The following is an 18,132-nucleotide window of genomic DNA, read 5'->3' as shown; positions in this document are numbered from 1 at the left end:
CTTATACTAAACCGCAAAGTAACCAGATACTAGCTCGTTTTCAATTGCGAAGTTTGAAACAAGGTGACACATCTCTAGAAGAGTTTGTCACAAAAGCACGATCTCTCATTGATGAAAGTGGTTATGCTACAACTGCAGTAGATGAAACACTACGAGATACATTGGTTTTTGGTTTAAAATCTGACAAAGTGCGTAAAGATGCAATTGCTTTGGGTAATATGTTGACATTCAAACAAATTTATGATCTTGCTAAAACAGAGGAAAGTACCAAAGCACAAATGGAGATTATTACAACAAATAACACAACCAATGATTTACATGCAATGAAGAGACAACCAGCATATAGACAATCCAACAACAAGTCAGTGTTTCGAAAACAAAGACACAGTAAGCCAAGCATGAAGGATGAAAATAAGTCCAGTGCAGATAGATGTCAAAAATGCGGCGGAAGACACTACAGATATGATGATTGCCCTGCAGCAGGAGTACGATGTAATCACTGTGGGCGAATCGGGCACTTCAAAAGAGTTTGCCGCATAATGCAAAGAGAAAGACATAAGCTACACGAAGTAGTGGATAAATTTGATAGCCATTACATTGATGATGGTGGATCAAGCGAAGGCGAAACAGGGAATATTGGGTGCATAAGCTCAAATAAGTTGCATAGACAACACAGTATAGTGAATGGTATGATTTCACGAAGCGGATCAGTCCCTGTCAAAGAGAAAATATTTGTCCAAGTGAAGTTGAATGACAAATTCAATGTAAAACTAAAAATTGATACAGGAGCAAATATATGTACAATCACGAGAGATGATTTACGACGCTTGGATATAAAGCTCCATGTAAAAGACAATAGCTGCATACTACATAAGTATGGCGGTGGAAGAATAAAAACATTTGGACAAGCAAAGATAAAAGTTACTTTCAATGGAAAATCAATGTGGATTAATTTCATTATAGTTGAAGGTAATGGAAGCCCATCAGTTCTTGGATGCAAACAGTCGCAAGAATTGGGTGTAATAACAGTAAATATCCATGATATTGAGAGCGGAAAGCAGAAAAAAGTGAATCCGTGTAATACAGAAAATTCTTGTCAAGAAGCTGCTGAGAAAGGAATTCTCACGAAAAGTCAATTGCTTGATGAATATAAGGATTGTTTTGACAAGATTGGTCGTTTTCCACATGATAGATACCACATTCAGTTAAAAGATAATGCACAACCAGATGAATGTACATCCACCTCGAACAGTGCCTGTACACATTTTACCTTTGTACAAAAAGGAGTTGGAAAATATGATTGCAAATGATGTGGTAGAACCAGTTACACAGCCTACTGACTGGGTAAACTCAATTGTGTGCAACGTCACAAAGACAAGTGATGGAAAACAAAAGGTACGCCTATGCTTAGACCCAAAGGACCTAAATAAAAATATAAAGAGGGAACATTATTACAGTCGAACAATCGATGAAATCTTGCCAAAATTGCATGCGAAGAAATATTTCTCTGTTGTCGATACAAAAAAGGGATTTTGGCATGTAGAGCTAGACGACGAGTCAAGTCTACTATGCACATTCAATACACCTTTTGGAAGACATAGATTTAAGCGACTCGCATTTGGCACATGTGTTTCCCAGGATATATTCCAGAAGAAGCTAGATGATATATTTCAAAATATCCCCAATGTGACTGGTATAGCCGACGATATAATCGTGTATGGTGAAACACCAGAAGAACATGACAAATCATTCATAAAAATGTTGAATGAATGCAGAAAAAATAATATTGGACTGAATAGTGAGAAATTGCAGTTCAAGCAGAGAAAAGTTGAATTCTATGGACATTCTTTGTCAGATAAAGGAATACAACCATCTGAGGATAAATTGAGAGTGATAAAGAATATAAAATCACCGGAAAATGCAAAGGAATTGCTCACCATCCTCGGAATGATAACATATCTCAACAGATTTTCAACGAAAATTGCAGAATTATCAGCACCGCTGAGAAGATTGACAAAGAAAAGTGTACAATTTGTTTGGGAGTCTGAACATCAACATGGTTTAGATAGAATAAAGGCTGAACTGTGTACAGTGAGAATTTTATCATATTATGACCCTAACCCAAACACAACTACAATTTTGCAATGTGATGCAAGTTTAAAAGGTCTTGGGGCCTGGATTAGACAAATTGATTGCAATGGTGAAGAAAATATAGTTGCAATGGGATCAAGAGCACTCACAGATGCCGAAAGCAGATATTCTAACATAGAAAGAGAATGTTTAGCAGTTGCTTATGGTCTGGAGAAATTTGAATATTATCTATATGGACTATTGTTGAAACAGATCACTCTCCACTAGAACAAATATTCAAGAAAAATATTGTTGACGCTCCAGCAAGACTGCAACGGTTATTGCTAAAATGTTTAAAATTTGATGTCACAGTCAAGTACAAGCAAGGAATAAAAATACCTGTCGCTGATGCGTTGTCAAGAGTGATTGAAAATGAAAAAGAGAAGAATAGCGAGCAATATAAAATACACTTCATGGCAAGTGAAGCACCACCAATAAATTTGGAAGTTATAAAACAAGCGACAGATGAAGACATGGTGTGTAACTATTTGAAAGAAATTATTTACAAGGGTTGGCCTGATCAAAGAAAACAATGTCCACAAGAGTTATGGGACTATTGGAACTTTCGATGTGATTTAGTTCTTGAAAATGGCCTCATTGTCAAAGGAAATCGAATAGTTGTACCTAGCAAACTAAGGTCACAAGTTTTGAATGCTCTTCACAGTGGACATCAAGGTGAAACTAAATGTTTATTGCTGGCTAGACAATCAGTGTTTTGGCCTGGAATTACAAAAAATGTAACTGACATGGTAAAGAGTTGTGAGTTATGTAACAAATATCATTCTGCTCAAGCATAAATGCCAATGATGAAACCTGATTTACCTTCAAGGCCATGGGAAAAACTTGGAACAGATATTTTTGAGTTCCAAGGCAAGAAGTATTTAATGATTGTGGATTACTTTTCAAGATTTCCAGTTGTGAGAAAACTGCAAGATATGACAGCTGAATCAGTATGTGAACAATTTTCAAATGTACTTGCAGAATATGGTTTATGTTCCACAATACTAGCAGATTTTGGATCTCAATATGTGAGTCAATTGTTCAGAGGAAAATGTGATGCTAATGGAATTACAATGACCTTCAGTTCACCTTATCATCACCAAGCAAATAGTCTCGCAGAAAGAGCTATTGGCACTTGTAAATCATTATGGAAAAAAGCCAAAGAAGAGGGGAAATCTCTGGAATCAAGCTTATGGATTTATCGAGTCACACCACTTGATTATCAAACACCATCACCATTTGAATTGTTATTTGGTAGAAGACCAAGAACATTTATGCCTATGAATGAACGGTCTTTACAATCGAAAAGTACAGAGCTTGAAAAGCAGCAAGAGATTAATGAAAATAAACAGGTGAAACAAAAAGAATTTTATGATCGAAAAGCTTCCATTGACAGAAGACCACTGTCGAAAAATGAAGATGTATATGTGTGGAATGATCTAAGAAGAATATGGGAGCCAGGAAAAATTGAAAATATACCAAATCCTGTTAGAGAGCCAAGAACCTACACAGTTCTATTGAATTCGAAATTATATAGGAGAACTCGTGAACACCTAAAACCAAGAATTGCTGCAAATAAGTCAAAGTATAATGAAAAGAAATTTGAATTGAAACCATTTTATTATACACAAGCTCCAGTGATTGATAATAATCTAAAGAACAGTACAACTCCTGAAGAAGTACAAAATCAGGAAAAAGAAATAAAGGCAGAAGAGACACATAAAGAACCTCAACCTACAATGGATAGAAATACTGGATTTATACCAAAAGCTCAGACAACCAAGTCAGGAAGAACTACACAAGTTCCAGCCAAGTTTAGGGATTAGAGTGTACCCCTTTTATGTGCATATAATGGTTCTTTTTTATTTATCGAAAAAAGGGGGATGTCATACAATAGGTATAATATTGTATTATTGTTATGCTCTAATGACTTTTCATGCGTGCCCTATTTTCTTTATGTATGTTGTGGCGCATGAATACCTTGTTTACTGTGTGTCTTCGTTTCGCTGTTCTAGGAGTAACACGTAAATTTGATGCTGTGCTGTGTTAGAAGTAAATGTGAATACTTGAATATATGAGCTGATTGTTGGTGTGAATGGTTGGGAAGTAAGGTGCCTCAATAATAATAATTATAGTTGCCATCAACAAGGAGAACTATAACACTGACAAAAGTTTTGCTTCTTTTTCAATTAGTTCAGCTACGGGGAAAATGATCGATCAATAAAGAATATCCACCCGCATCATACCCGGCGCCCCAGGGGTCTTCACACATTCGCTCTGGAACAATGCCCAAAATCCCATATCCAACATATGCGCTACACTAGTTTTTATCCAAAAGACAGCTAAACTCAGTGACCATACTCGCAAGGCCAGGGACGGTTCATTTGAATCACCGGTATGCCATTAGCAAAGAAACATACATTCGAAGATAGACAATTGGAAATGAAACATATGCTCTTTCACATTTTTATCATTTTGTTGATGCTATACATATATATATATATATATATACATTAATGCCAGCCTTGCAATATCGTGCGATTCTATAAACGCAGAAGCTTTGGATTGGATTCGATGGACCGATTTATTGTCCAAAACTAGAGATGATTTGAATGTATAGTTTCCATTCTTTATAATATAGTAGCCCCAAACATACTTCAAATGACCAAACTTGGTTGTTTATGCCGATCCTCAATCTGGCAACTATCAATTTGCCACGCATCGCTCTATTTGTTCTGCGGTTGTTGGGGAGCTGACGTCTGTCAATGAGTTTCGGACTTTTTGATTCGTAAGTGGATGATTTTCATGTTTTATTTAGCCTTTGTTTGGAGTGTTAGTCATAGATTGATTAAATTGTGAGTAACTGTGGGATAATCTGACCCACTGATATCAATTACTGCAATAGTAAAGTCCCGGCAAAGGTTGGGTGGTCTGTTTGGAACCGGGGTTTTTAAGTGTTTCTGGTAATCCCCGTATATTGAATTATACTATATCATTCCATGTTCGTAGTTGGGTACATTGGAAGCCTGATATTTGTATGAAATTGGCCCATGAGTGAAAATAGTTGGGACCGCTGGTTCAGTGCAAACTACGATTTCTCGCGTTACACTGTGTCCAGTTTATAAACCATCGCCATCCTGCTCTTTCGATTAGGAGCATAAGGAATGTCTTATCACAATTGTAAAGTAGATGAATCGTACATTCAAGCCTTTCGTCTACGCTCTACAACAGGGCTACTCAACTGGCGGACCGCGTTCCGAATCCGAATCTTTCGAGTGCTAAACTTGGACCGCGGCTACTTCTTGTGATGTAAAGCATTTTTCGTTAAACCGCAGTGGCTCAGAGCATCGACTCACTCACTGATCAAAAAGATGTCATTGCCGGCATAAAAACTGTAGTCTAGTAGCTTCTTTATACATTTTTCACTGATTTTTAGACATGGTGGTGAACATTAACTTATATGTATTCTGACCCTGGTGATTTTAAAAGTTTGTGCACGGACCTTTGATAAAAATAGTTGAGTAGCCCTACTCTACAACATGTAACATTCGCATAACGATACATTCAGATCCGTTCGCCATTCATGAAAACCTACTATAGGTTATAATCTATCTGTTATGTCACAAAGATCCGTAGCAGCTGATCGCTCGCAACGTGAGGAATATGCTGGTGATAATAATGGAACTGATATGGTCTCTTGAACATTTTTGTGGCTATTGGTAGTGAATTGACGAACAATTAAAGTCAAGCAAGAGATTTTGCATGTTGATATGAAACCATGATAACTGAAAATGCCATGTATCGCGCAAAGACCAGTGCAACGTAAAGGTGTGATGCCTTTGTAAAAATATATGGTAGTGAATGTTCAAAGCGGCTACAAATACAGCAGACATAGATGGTTTACTTTTGTAAAGACCACAAAGTTCGTGTATCCCAAATACAGATTTTCCACATATTCTCCCATACCGCCTGCAACAAACTACGAAAACCTGTTCAATAATTCTGTTATTGTAAAAAATTAATCGTTTCATACGATTCTTTGCCCACAAATAGCATGCAGAGGTGACCACTCAATGAAACCGATATATTTTTGAAAATTAAATATTTTGGGTCGATAAAATACATATATTTTGCCCTTGTGAATAGTCATTTCTCATATTCCAATAATAAACTAATTTTGTTTCTGTAGAGTAGACAAATAAATAAATAGTCCGCGAACTCAGGCACACCCTAAAAATTACTCTGACGATATTTTGTAAATTAAACACTATGTATAATGACTCTTATAATGAGTAATAATGGTTTGCACTAAACTTTTATTTGATTAGCTTTTCGACTGAAGGTAAAATAATAGAATTTAAATATTTCCAATATTGTTGTTGATGCCATCACGATCCTGATGTTGTAAGCGATAAGCTTGGATTACCACAGATTTTTTTAATGAATTTAATTCTATATATATGTATATATACTGTATTTTCAGAATTTTCAACACTTAGGCTACTATTCAAATAAAATTGACTTAGTTTATAACATGAACATTTTTCAAAACCGCTTGAATATATATCGACCGCAGTTTGGAAACGGTAAACGGTTCTATATTAAATTCTAGCTTTTACTGGCGTAATTGATAAAGGGTAAATCAGTATTGTAATGTAACTTAGAAAAGTAATGTAAAAGTATTAGATTAGAAGAACAAACAGCCAGGCGACCAAGCAATGGCGTTTTATGTAATAAACGTACCAGTACGGGCAGCAGGTTTTCAGAGAACTAATTTCACTGTAAGTTAAGCTGTTAAAGTACCAGTTACATCAAGTTACATTGTTGTTTAAACCAACTTCGGGCTGATCCGATATACTCAGGCACCGTAAATATTTGACGAGTGGAATGTAAGAAAAAGATGACTCGCAACGAATATGAATGAAATGCCAAAAAATATTGTTGGCTGAATTTACCACTGAAGACCTTGCCATGCTGGATATCAGTAACATTGCATATGAGTTTCACCACGAACTTGGTTAGATGTCTTAGTAACCAGTATCCCAAATTTTAGACCGGTAGGCTCAACTAATATCACGTTTGATTGTTTCTTATTTCATTGTTAGGGAATTCATATAAGGTATAACTTTCACTGAGTCTTGGAGTTACCACCAACTGCGTATCTCCTATAATATATTGCATTGCTGACTAACTCTAATAAGTTATAGATCGATAATGTAACAAAAGAAATGATTATAGATTCAGAAAAGCGGAAACACCCCACTATAGGCTTGCACGTAATTTACGGATTTACGTAATTACGTAATTATTTTGAGTTACGGAAGGGAAGTTACGAATTACGTAAAGTCGTAATTATTGCATTGAAACGAGCTTTCTTCAAAGCAGTCAATTTCGTCGATTGCGAAAAATGAAAGCTCAACAAGTAGAAGTTAGAGTTCCGGTATTCGCAGCCGTTTTTCTCTCTTTTACCTTTCTTGCTACGTATGTGAAGGAGGGCATGACGCGTTGCCATTCACTAACCTATTATCAACTTCTCTGGCATGGCCAATGTAAATTATTAACGTAGTTAAGGGGGAAGAACTGAGTAGGGCCGTTTGACGCCAACACACCTGGTTTTAACTTCTCCCGTAACTTAACCGTAGATAAGGGATAGAATTGCGTTGAGACCGATTGACGCCAACACACCTGGTTTCAACTTTTCTCGCATCTTATCTAGCTTGGCCATGGCCAATGTACATAATAACCGTAGATAGGGGGAAGAATTGTGTTAAGACCGATGGACGCTAACACGCCCGGTTTCAACTTCTTCGGGTGAAATGACTTATGAACGCAGGAGATCAATCTTTCAAACATGGTCTATCAAACATTTGTATCTATTTTACTTTTATTTATTATTTACTTGTTCCAGTTTTCCGTTACTTATGGTATATATGTTCCGTTTCTATTTTATTCTATTTTATAGTCACGCGTTTAAATAGTGGGAATTCCCCACCAAGTGTGGATTAGCAATGCTTAACCATTCTTTATTGTTAATATCAACACTTGATATATGAACATGGAATATCATACTGTTTTTGGCTGTTTTATTTCAGACTTGGGGTATAAACAGGAAAATGTCCATAACCTTTCAACACGACGATCTTGTGAAATTTAACGAAGAGCTTTCGCGACGAATTGGAATCAAATAAGCGAAAAGAGCGATTGATCACTCGCGCCAATACCTCGCCGTGATAATTAATGTCGCGCTTATCAAATAGCAATATGACGACAAAAGAGAGATTGCGTAATGAACCAACGCAACTTCGTCTTCTCGGCATCGGTAAAGCGATTGAGACGGCAGAGAAACAGCAAAACGACGGATTCCTCGCGGACCGCAAAAAATTTAACTGCTATCATATATAATCAAATATGAGCCAGTGTGTTTATTCTGTGCGAGATCCATTTTCTATTACAAAATCTTGATGTTCTGTTAACGGTTTTATCGTTATATATCAGTCCGGATGATGTTATATATCAGTCCGCATGATGTTTTTCACAATTCCTCTCAATATTTCGGCCATATATGATTAACTGTCTTACCAAATGCGCCAACTTATTTTGATTTATCGCCGACTTGAATACCACCGGCACTCGACCAAACTTGTGTCAATCTTGGCCGATAGGATCGCCGACTTGAGTTAGCAAATAAATGTCGTGAGTGTAAAATAAATGTCACAAAATGCATTGTTTTGCGATATAACTTTTGTATTTTCGGAGAAGGCATATCATATAAGTTCGATATTTAAATTATACTCAAATAAATAACATTTGATCTAAATTTATCGCAAATAATGTTATAAACATTCAGTCCGCGAGATGATCAAATGTAAAATGAAGCATGGTAATCGGAATATCGTCAATAAGTCGACATCAATAATTATTATTATAAAATGCTTAACAAGGCAGTAATGTCGGATAATGCAGAAGACGCTGCAAAAACAAGTCTTCGTCGCGAGGAAATCGCAAGTATAATCAAACGAGTGAATACGCTCGTCGTTGGTTAATAAATTAGAAACCCGTAATTTTTATTCAGTATTAAGGTGGTTTTAAAAAACTATCGTTTCCATAAATATCCGTATACCAGTGTCGGTAATGATAAAATAAAATTGATCGCATAAAAATGGGACGGTTAATTTGCGAAGGTGATAAAGGAAAACCAAAGCTAACACAAAAGATAAAAATCAGAATAAAATTTATTTGAATTCACTCCTTGATATTTGTCTTTAACATCTGTCGCCGGCGTGTAGTACTGCCAAGAATATGAAAACCCAACTTCAATGTCCCATTCGGAAAAGAAGTAGATTCAATTGGTTGTTATGATAGGTTTAAATGCGTGGAAAAATATCGCAATTACGGGGTCATTACGTAATTGATTTTGCCGTAATTACGGAATTGATTTTTGTCAATTACGTGCAAGCCTAAGTCCCCACATATAGTTTACAATTATATAGGAAAAGTCAAGAAATAGCCTACTATTCGTTATTATGCTAAAGTAACAAGTATAGCCTATAGTTCCGCGGAAAGATCAGGTAGGCCAATATTTGAAGAGCCTTTGCTAAGTCATTTCTAATAATGCATTTATTCAGCATCCATTTGGCTCTATGCTGACGCGTGATTGGTAAGCCATTCCCGAGATCTTTTCGGTTCCAAAAACTTTACAACTGCATTACTCTCCATGTATTCATCTAAATATGCTTGTGAATCTCAGTCATGAACTTTATTAAGTCTCGTAATAGGAGTAGCCTGGAAGATGTAACCAGTAATTCGTGTATTTTTTTAAAAATTACAAAATATAAACCCAATGTAAAATCTCTCTTAGCGGTAATGCAACATCAGAAGTCTCACTAATATATATATAAATAAGAAAAATTAATCTATTTGCCAGACTGAATTTCGCTGAATAGTGAATCTGTCTGTGTTTGTTTAAAGGTTTATTATTGTATACTTTTGCTTTGGAAGTAGCAAAGAATTGTTATTAATTTTGGTCGGCAAGCGGAAGAATTTTGTTGTTAAATTTAACCAATTTTGGCACGCGAGCTGAAAAAGGTTGCCCACCCTTGATCTACACGGACGGATATGGAAAACTTGTACTCGCTTAATTAATAAAATGTTAATATATGAATAAAATTTGACAAACTGCGTCTTGTATTGCAGTTTTCGGACGTGGAGCATGGATTTGCGTGGACTTCAACATAGCTTTCCAGGTTCCATGGAGAAGATCAATGAAGAAGACCGGTTAGTTCAACTTATATGACGTTTGTTTGTTTCTTATTTCATTTCTAGGGAATTCATATTAGAACAGTCTTGAAGTAACCACCAACTGCATATCTTCTATAATATATTGCATTGCTGGGTGATTTTAATGAGTTATAGATCGATAATTTAGCAAAAGAACTGATTATAGAATCAGAAAAGCGGAAAACCTCCACATATAGTTTACAATTAGATAGAAAAAGTCAAGAAATACCCTACTATTCGTTGTAATTATGCTAAAGTAACAAGTATAACCTAAAATTCCGCGGAAAAATCTAGTAGGCCAATATTTGAAGAGCCTTTAATGAGTCATTACCAATAAGGCAATAAATAGGGCTGGGCATTTCGAATCGACTTTTCGGTTCTAATAGTAAACTTAGCGGAATACCCCAACCATCAGAGGTCATCAAACACGCAATGTTGCTGTTTTAAATGCACATATATTGTAGAGATGAACAACGAATTGAAATATTACAAGTAGCAGATAATTGAATAGATCAACTCTTAAATCTTAATACAAATACACGTGATAAATACCAAATTATAAATACGAAAAACAATGCGAAACCCATATTGCATGTCATAAAATGATTGCATAAAAAGTCTGTCACCGCAAATCACATGAGAAAAGAATCATGTTACGACGTCGTTTTGCTATCAGCACTAAGTGGCTAAAATTATTGACATCCACAGTAACCATCAATATGAATTCGCTACAGATATATGCAAATGGAGTAAATAGGTTGTATATGTATAACACATTGCCGAACTCATCAGTAAAAACTCAGTAAACCTATTGCAGAAATCAGTGATTATAATTCATTAATTAACTCAAGAAGAACTCAAAGTGAATGTCTTTTTACCAATGGTATCTCAAACCGTTTAAATTAAACCGTTGCTTGATTAATTTTTTACAGTGACGTTATTTCAATAGGATCGGCAAATAGGTTTCAAAAATACTCAAAAGTTTGGTATTCAATCGAACCAATTTGAAGATCTTGATGGTATCTTTATTTTTCAATAATCAATGCTTAAATAAACAAACATACAAACACATTTGACATTATTGACTGTAATGACGATTGGCGAATGATTTTCAATATACACACACACACACATATATATATATGTAGTGAAAGCTATATATTGAGGAAAAACATGGTGGTTGGATATACTTATATGTATTGGATCTACTTTTACCAGTGATATCTCAAACCGTTGTTTCATTAAGTTTGAACAGTGGCGTTTTTCATTGAGTTTCGGCAAATTAGTTTCAGAAAATACCCAAAGCCTGCTAAATCGAACCAAATTCAATATCAATAATCATCTCCTTTATGGTAAAAGCTATATATTGAGGGAAAAACGTAGTGATTGGATATATGAAACAGACAAAAAAGAGAACTTTTAGTATTGAGAATGAAAGTCCCAATCAGAAAACGAGAATATCGGTCGGAGACCGAAGACTTATCAATCGATGGTTAGGGGATCCCCCAAAACAGCGCCTTACTCCATAGTGACACCGTGTGTCCTATCACTAATTAATTAATACCTCGCTAATTATGCGACATAAATCATCGAAAATCAATAGGCTTCTGATCCGAACCATGATGATTGCACATGCAAAATTTGGAGCAGATTCAAATTCGATTTCGTGAAATATCGCGTTCATCAGACAGACAAACAGACAAATACCTATCAACATACTTACCGATTAAAATCGATAAGTAATAATGCTTCACGACAAAATGGATCTACGTTTCTACTAACGCAACCTGAATGTTAGCCCATAAGGGAATATTTACGGAATGGCGTTTTGTAAATTTGAATAAATATCACCAGATCCAAATTCGATCGTCAAAATCAGCGGTATAATTCACACTCGTTTCACGTAAGACAACAGTATAGACTCCGAATTGCAAATCGGGTTTGATTGGGTATTTTAAATGCAGCCATAAGTGGCGCACCACGCAGAAATCAGTAATACTAGGCGGACTGCAAACTTTAATATTAAATAAAATGATTTAGGGTTAAATTTTAATCAGATTATTGGCTATTTCAGGCTTTGACCCACAAGTCTCATAATGGAATATATAGTAGAATAGATTGAAGAGTAGAAGAATTATAAAGCATATACGTATATACATTGTTCAGTCATTTATTTTCAAAGTTTGAATAGATCTCAAACGACTTCATGTAGTTGCAGATTGCGGTATGACAAAATTTGTATTGTTCCTGCAATTATAATATCTTCGTTATTTTATTTTTCGTGACAACAATATTTAAAAGCTACTGAATATATAGAGATAGGCAATATTGGGTTTACAGGCGTGTAAATAGAATTGAATAAAAACAAGCCGTAAAAAATGAGAGCCTTGTTGCTTAAAGACTGAATTAATACCAGAATTAAGGTTGTATATTTGAGTTTTTGCATTGAACAATGAACAATCAATGTAAAAGATCCAACGCAGTCGTGCATTTAGATTCTCACATAAAAATTTTTTGAAATCAACCTAGAAATATCTTGTAGGAGCATTTACCAAAGTCTGAACCATTCCTTGTCTGCAATCACGCAAATCTTTCACTGCTCGGAAAACATCAACTTTATTCTCGTGTTTCAATCTCTCTATCAAATTTGCGATTGCGCAAAATGCTCCAGTGCGTCCAGCTCCGTCGCTATAATAATAAGCAAAAATTATGGTCTAAGGATTTTTGAAATTCTTCATCACTATATAGTTGACACGTATGGAAATTTATAATAAATTACGTACGTGCAGTGGATAAGACAAGCTGATCCCTGTACACTTCTTGTATTTCTCTGCATCTCCCCTATGATATCCAAAACAATGCTTCCATCTTTTGGGCATTGTTCATTGCTCCAGTCAGAATATTGTATTTGAGTAACATGAGTCTGAATTTAAAACTCGTCACTCTTAGATATTGGTATATTGGCACCGTCCTTCATGCTTTAACAAAGATTTTGAAAATGATAGCGACGAAACATATATTTGTAAGTTTTGTAATATCAAATTTTAATTTTCATCATAAATAGTTATCAGTATCGTTTTCTAGTATAAAAGCATAATATATAATTTTTATGTAGTTTAACCTGTTGGCTTCCTCTGAACACTTCGAAAATTCTACGAGATATCGATCCATTTACATTTTCTTCCATCAAAGTAACAGAAACGTTTTCCATGCTCAACGTAGTACGAACCTCATGTGGCCAATACTGAATGCATTCCTGCGTAGGAAAGTAGTACATCATCTTCGGGAGTAGTAGATTGTATGTGCGATTGTATATTTAAAGGAATTTCATTTTTGACTTAATAAATATTTGAATTCCTATGCTTACTTTATGGATATTTTGTATACCTATATAGTAAAATATTAAAAAAATATCCGAGTCCGAGGTAATTGATTAGTAACAATTATGCCAATATAAAAACGCAATAATTTTGAGCCGCTGATCAACGGTATTATACTACGAGAAAAAGCGATGAGCCTTTCGTTAAACTGATTCCGGAATGATAACTGATTGGGCGGCATATAATGATGCTGTTTTAGTGGATAGTTGTTTTGTCAAAATTCTGAACCAACTTCAAATAGGTTTACTGAAGCAAAATTTGGCATTTACAGGGAATTACCTCAATGTTAGATAGCATGATAATGGTATTAACTCTGTTATCCAGTACAGATCTCCAAAAAAATGGAATTCCTTCGTTCATCGGTGCTTGTGCTGCAATCATACTAGTGCTTTCGTCGTAAGTCTTTGATAAATATGCATTATATCAAGATGTGATTCATAATAATAGTTAATATTTGATAACTAATTTAAACATCAGAATCAACTTGTGTAGAAGTACGTATTGGTCCTAAAGATACAAAGGTTGCTCAAATCTTAAATTCTCTTTCTATTGGCATCATTATCTCCAACTCAAATTATTATATAAAACTGATTATTGTAAACTGCTTGTCTGAGGAAGTCGAACGAACCGTTCCAGAAATACATTTGTGTAGGTGTGCAGCTGGACTCTTTAATTGGATAGAATACTTTAAACATGTTGGCTACATACCAATGTCAGTGTTAATAAAGATTTGTGATTTTTAAAAAATATTTCGACAGCAGTGACTTATTTGTCTCACCTCTATCCACGATGCATTTACATATGGCACACTTGCTTCATTGTTCCACATTATCAAAACAACTGCATTGTGATCGTCTGAAGGAAACAAGAGAGATATGCTAAAATATATGGACACGTAGCCACATAATTTTGATGACGTCATTGCAAAAAATAAAAGTAATAGCCCTCTAGCAAAAAATATAATCTTTACTCACTGAAAATTTCAAACCAATTGGTTCAGTAATCAAAGAAAAAAGCGATTTCTTCAAAACGTGTCAAAGAACAACAACAACATAATATTGAAACGATCGTTATGTCCACTACGTGTCCAATAAAAAATGTAAAAAGAGAGGCGAAATAATATACATTATTATAATATATAGTTCAACTTACATGGAATCACATCGTCTGATATATTGTATCTCCTATTTTCGTAACGTCTTCCTATCAGTTTAGAACATTTCAAAGGTTCTAATATTGACAATTTCTCAAATTCAGCAAGAAACTTGATCCGTTTTTCCTGGCTAAATGGAATATGAAAAATTACATTTTCAATACCCTTCAATGAAATAACAGCAAATATAGAAATACTAGTTATACTTCGTATCAGCCAGTGGACCAATTGATTCTTTTGTATTCTTGTGGTTATGAAAGAATCGTTTTTTTCTTTAACGACAATACATTGATTCAGTGGATAAGGGTTGTATTTTCGCTAGAAGGCTATTTCTTTCTTCTTAAAAACTTTCTGTGGGCTTTTTAAGATTCGTTTTTGTGTGTGATGACGTCATCAAAATTACGCACCTTGTGGCGGTTTGCGTTCGTTGCTAACTGGTCATCGGGAGACGTGGAGTCTGCATTGCTTCCGGTAATCTACTGTGACAGATTGTGTATCCGTAATGCTTCTTGTACATATATTTGAGCACTGTTCTTTTGTTTTAGATGCAATTCTAGCTCTACTTCATGGTTAATCTTACCTTATTTTTTGAAATTGGTGCCCAATATCTTGTGCAGTATAATCAGTATTTTCAAACAGGTATTTTTCCAGAATCAACTTGTGTAGAAGCACGTATTGGTCCTAAAGATACAAAGGTTGCATAAATTTTAAATTCTTTTTTTATTGTCAGCATTATCTCCAACTCAAATTATTATATAAAACTGACAGTTGAAATTGGTAAGGTGGTAGTTTTTAATTATTACTTATCGATCTTGATCGGTAAGTATGTTGATAGGTATTTGTCTGTCTGTATGTCTGTGTGTTAGATGCACGCGATATCTCACGAAAGCGAGGTTCAATCTGCTCTAAGTTCAAATCCAATATGCATGTGCATTCATCTTAGCTCGGATCAGAAGCCTATTGATTTTGGATGGATTATGTCGTATAATTAGCGAGTTATTAACTGATTAGGGATGGGACACACGGTGTCACTATGGAGTAAGACCACTGTTTTGGGGGATCCCCTAACCTTCGATCGATAAGTCTTCGGTTTTCAAACGAATTCTAGTTTTTATGTTAGAACTCTTAAAAATCAAGTATTAATTATTAATAAAAGATAAACAACACTCACGCAATTTTGTATCATGTCGACACGTTGGGATCTCATCTTCAATACGCATTGTAATACATCAACATTTCCTGTATCTCTTCCTTCTTCGAGCAAATAGTCATATCCTATAAATGTTCCCGTCCTTCCAGCGCCAGCACTAAAATAAATATTGGTTTCACTCAACATTCGTAAATATTTTCCAATTCATGTTATCTTTCAGTCACCATCATTGTACTGCATTAAATATCTGAAGTACTCTTTAGTTTTGACGAAGACATAATAGCAGTTACCTGCAATGCACAATCATCGGCGCATCCTCTCCAAACCCTTCTAGACATTGAATGACAGCTTTATGCATTCTAACAAGATTCGATGTTGTGAATGGTATATCATGGTCGGGCCAGTTTACATATTGGTATTGCAACACTTCCATTGCTCTTTTCTGAAAGAGAGTTATTTGAAAGTTGAGTATTGATCTCATTGCCATATTCACCTCCACGTAACGTTAAAATTAGAGGGAAACCAGAAGCTTAATGAGACCTTTGACTGCTTATGAAACAAAACCATACAAACCCCATCGTTTGTTTCTACTTGAAATGTTCTTCGTACAAAGCCGGAATACTTTACTTCTTCTGTGCTGAAAACTTTAATTACTCCGAAACTAGAAGTAGTTCCATAATCTGGCCAGTATTTTTGACATTTTTTCTACAAAGACAGAATAAAAAGTAGCCTTAATTAAATTAAACAATATATATATGCTTTTGCAGCTGTTAATTTATTCAATATATATACGTCATTTGCGTCCTTATACATGTATATTAACGAATATTATCTTCATGTAAATTTCTGTACTGGTTACGATTTTGCTTACTTTTCCTGCTTCAAAACATTTTGCCAGCATAACAATGACTTTACATTCCTGCTCAACGACCATCAACCAAAAATCATCAACAGTAGTTGGTAAAGGACCTTGAGTTGCGATGTATTTACGTGATTTAGCATAACCCTGTTGATGTCAAAAACATGGATGGTTAGCAGAAAGTAAAGTATTGTATTATATATATAAATATATATAGTTCGACCAAAAATTTTCGCCCGATTTTATAGGAATAACAATTTAAAAATGTTGCCCGATTTTATAGTAATAACAATTGTAAGTTTAAATAAATTGTAGGATAAATGAAAACTACAAGCTCAATAAGAACTATTGATAAACGAAGACAGTTTTTTTTTAAATGTTATTACTATAAAATCGAGCAAAATATTTCGGACACCTTGTGTATCTTTCAGTTTTATACAAACATACAGATAGCGTTGTAAAGTAAAAATTGTATTATATACCTTGAAGTTTAATACTTGACTTCATATATCACACTCATAAATTCCAAGGTCAAAATGCAGAAGCAACCCAAAAACTAGCCCAATATTTGTGGGTGTGAATTATATATCTATTTTAAATCATAGTTGTAAAGCAAACACCACTTACATTAACGTAGCATGCATTGATGTATCCGGTGTCATTAGCTTTGATCCAAACACGAGTTTCGTCATCTATAAGAAAGACAACAAACGTTGAGTAAAAATATTCCGTTTTTTTTTTGACCTTCTCAATGTTATTTTGGATTTTTTTTTAAAATTTCAAATGTTTAATTATAGTCATGGCAACAGTGTAGGGCGCGGATGCTGAGTGGCTAAACTATGATGGCATCGCAGGTGAAAACCCTGTATTCAAGTCGCACGCCCTTCACCTCGCTCAAAACGAGCATTGGGTATGTGATGGCAAACCAGAAAGCACTTACTTACCAGTGGTCGCTTGTGCAGACCCTTAGACAGGGTGTAATAGGTATAAATATGTCGTATTTAAAAATGAAAGTAAAGGTATTATGTTTGTCACTAACATGGCAATATGTTTTTATATCTATTTTTCCTTTTTAATTCAGGAGTAGATGCGAACGTTGTACTTTTCATATTTGCTTTTGATTCGATCTTTATTCTCTGAAAAGGAAGTCATGTACAAATTAGCCAAAATTCATGTTTATGTT

The 18,132-nt window shown here is 34.9% G+C and overlaps 2 protein-coding genes across 2 annotated transcripts in view; one reads left to right on the top strand and one right to left on the bottom strand.

The window, feature by feature from the left end:
* The first annotated feature begins 2,927 nt into the window (after window positions 1–2,927).
* Window positions 2,928–3,956, top strand: LOC144420902 (uncharacterized). Its single transcript, XM_078110738.1, has one exon. It carries the CDS (start codon window positions 2,928–2,930, stop codon window positions 3,954–3,956), a length of 1,029 nt encoding a protein of 342 aa, XP_077966864.1.
* Window positions 3,957–10,861: 6,905 nt separating this feature from the next.
* LOC120343325 (receptor-type tyrosine-protein phosphatase C-like) overlaps window positions 10,862–18,132 on the bottom strand; it is a 39,835-nt gene continuing 32,564 nt past the window's right edge. The window contains exons 14-27 of the mRNA XM_078111311.1: window positions 17,989–18,085; window positions 17,577–17,641; window positions 16,962–17,096; window positions 16,664–16,795; window positions 16,381–16,532; window positions 16,112–16,247; window positions 15,521–15,621; window positions 14,940–15,070; window positions 14,566–14,642; window positions 14,067–14,189; window positions 13,529–13,663; window positions 13,191–13,330; window positions 12,960–13,095; window positions 10,862–12,654 (exon numbers count right to left, since the gene is read on the bottom strand). Of these exons, the coding sequence (XP_077967437.1) occupies window positions 12,574–12,654; window positions 12,960–13,095; window positions 13,191–13,330; window positions 13,529–13,663; window positions 14,067–14,189; window positions 14,566–14,642; window positions 14,940–15,070; window positions 15,521–15,621; window positions 16,112–16,247; window positions 16,381–16,532; window positions 16,664–16,795; window positions 16,962–17,096; window positions 17,577–17,641; window positions 17,989–18,085 (1,641 nt within the window). The 3' untranslated portion in view covers window positions 10,862–12,573. The remainder of the gene's footprint in view (window positions 12,655–12,959; window positions 13,096–13,190; window positions 13,331–13,528; window positions 13,664–14,066; window positions 14,190–14,565; window positions 14,643–14,939; window positions 15,071–15,520; window positions 15,622–16,111; window positions 16,248–16,380; window positions 16,533–16,663; window positions 16,796–16,961; window positions 17,097–17,576; window positions 17,642–17,988; window positions 18,086–18,132) is intronic.

This window comes from Styela clava, chromosome 3, assembly GCF_964204865.1.
Source record: "Styela clava chromosome 3, kaStyClav1.hap1.2, whole genome shotgun sequence".
NCBI classification, from domain to species: Eukaryota; Metazoa; Chordata; class Ascidiacea; order Stolidobranchia; family Styelidae; genus Styela; species Styela clava.
Note: the sequence above shows the minus strand (reverse complement) of the source record. Positions and strands in the feature narration are given on the sequence as shown.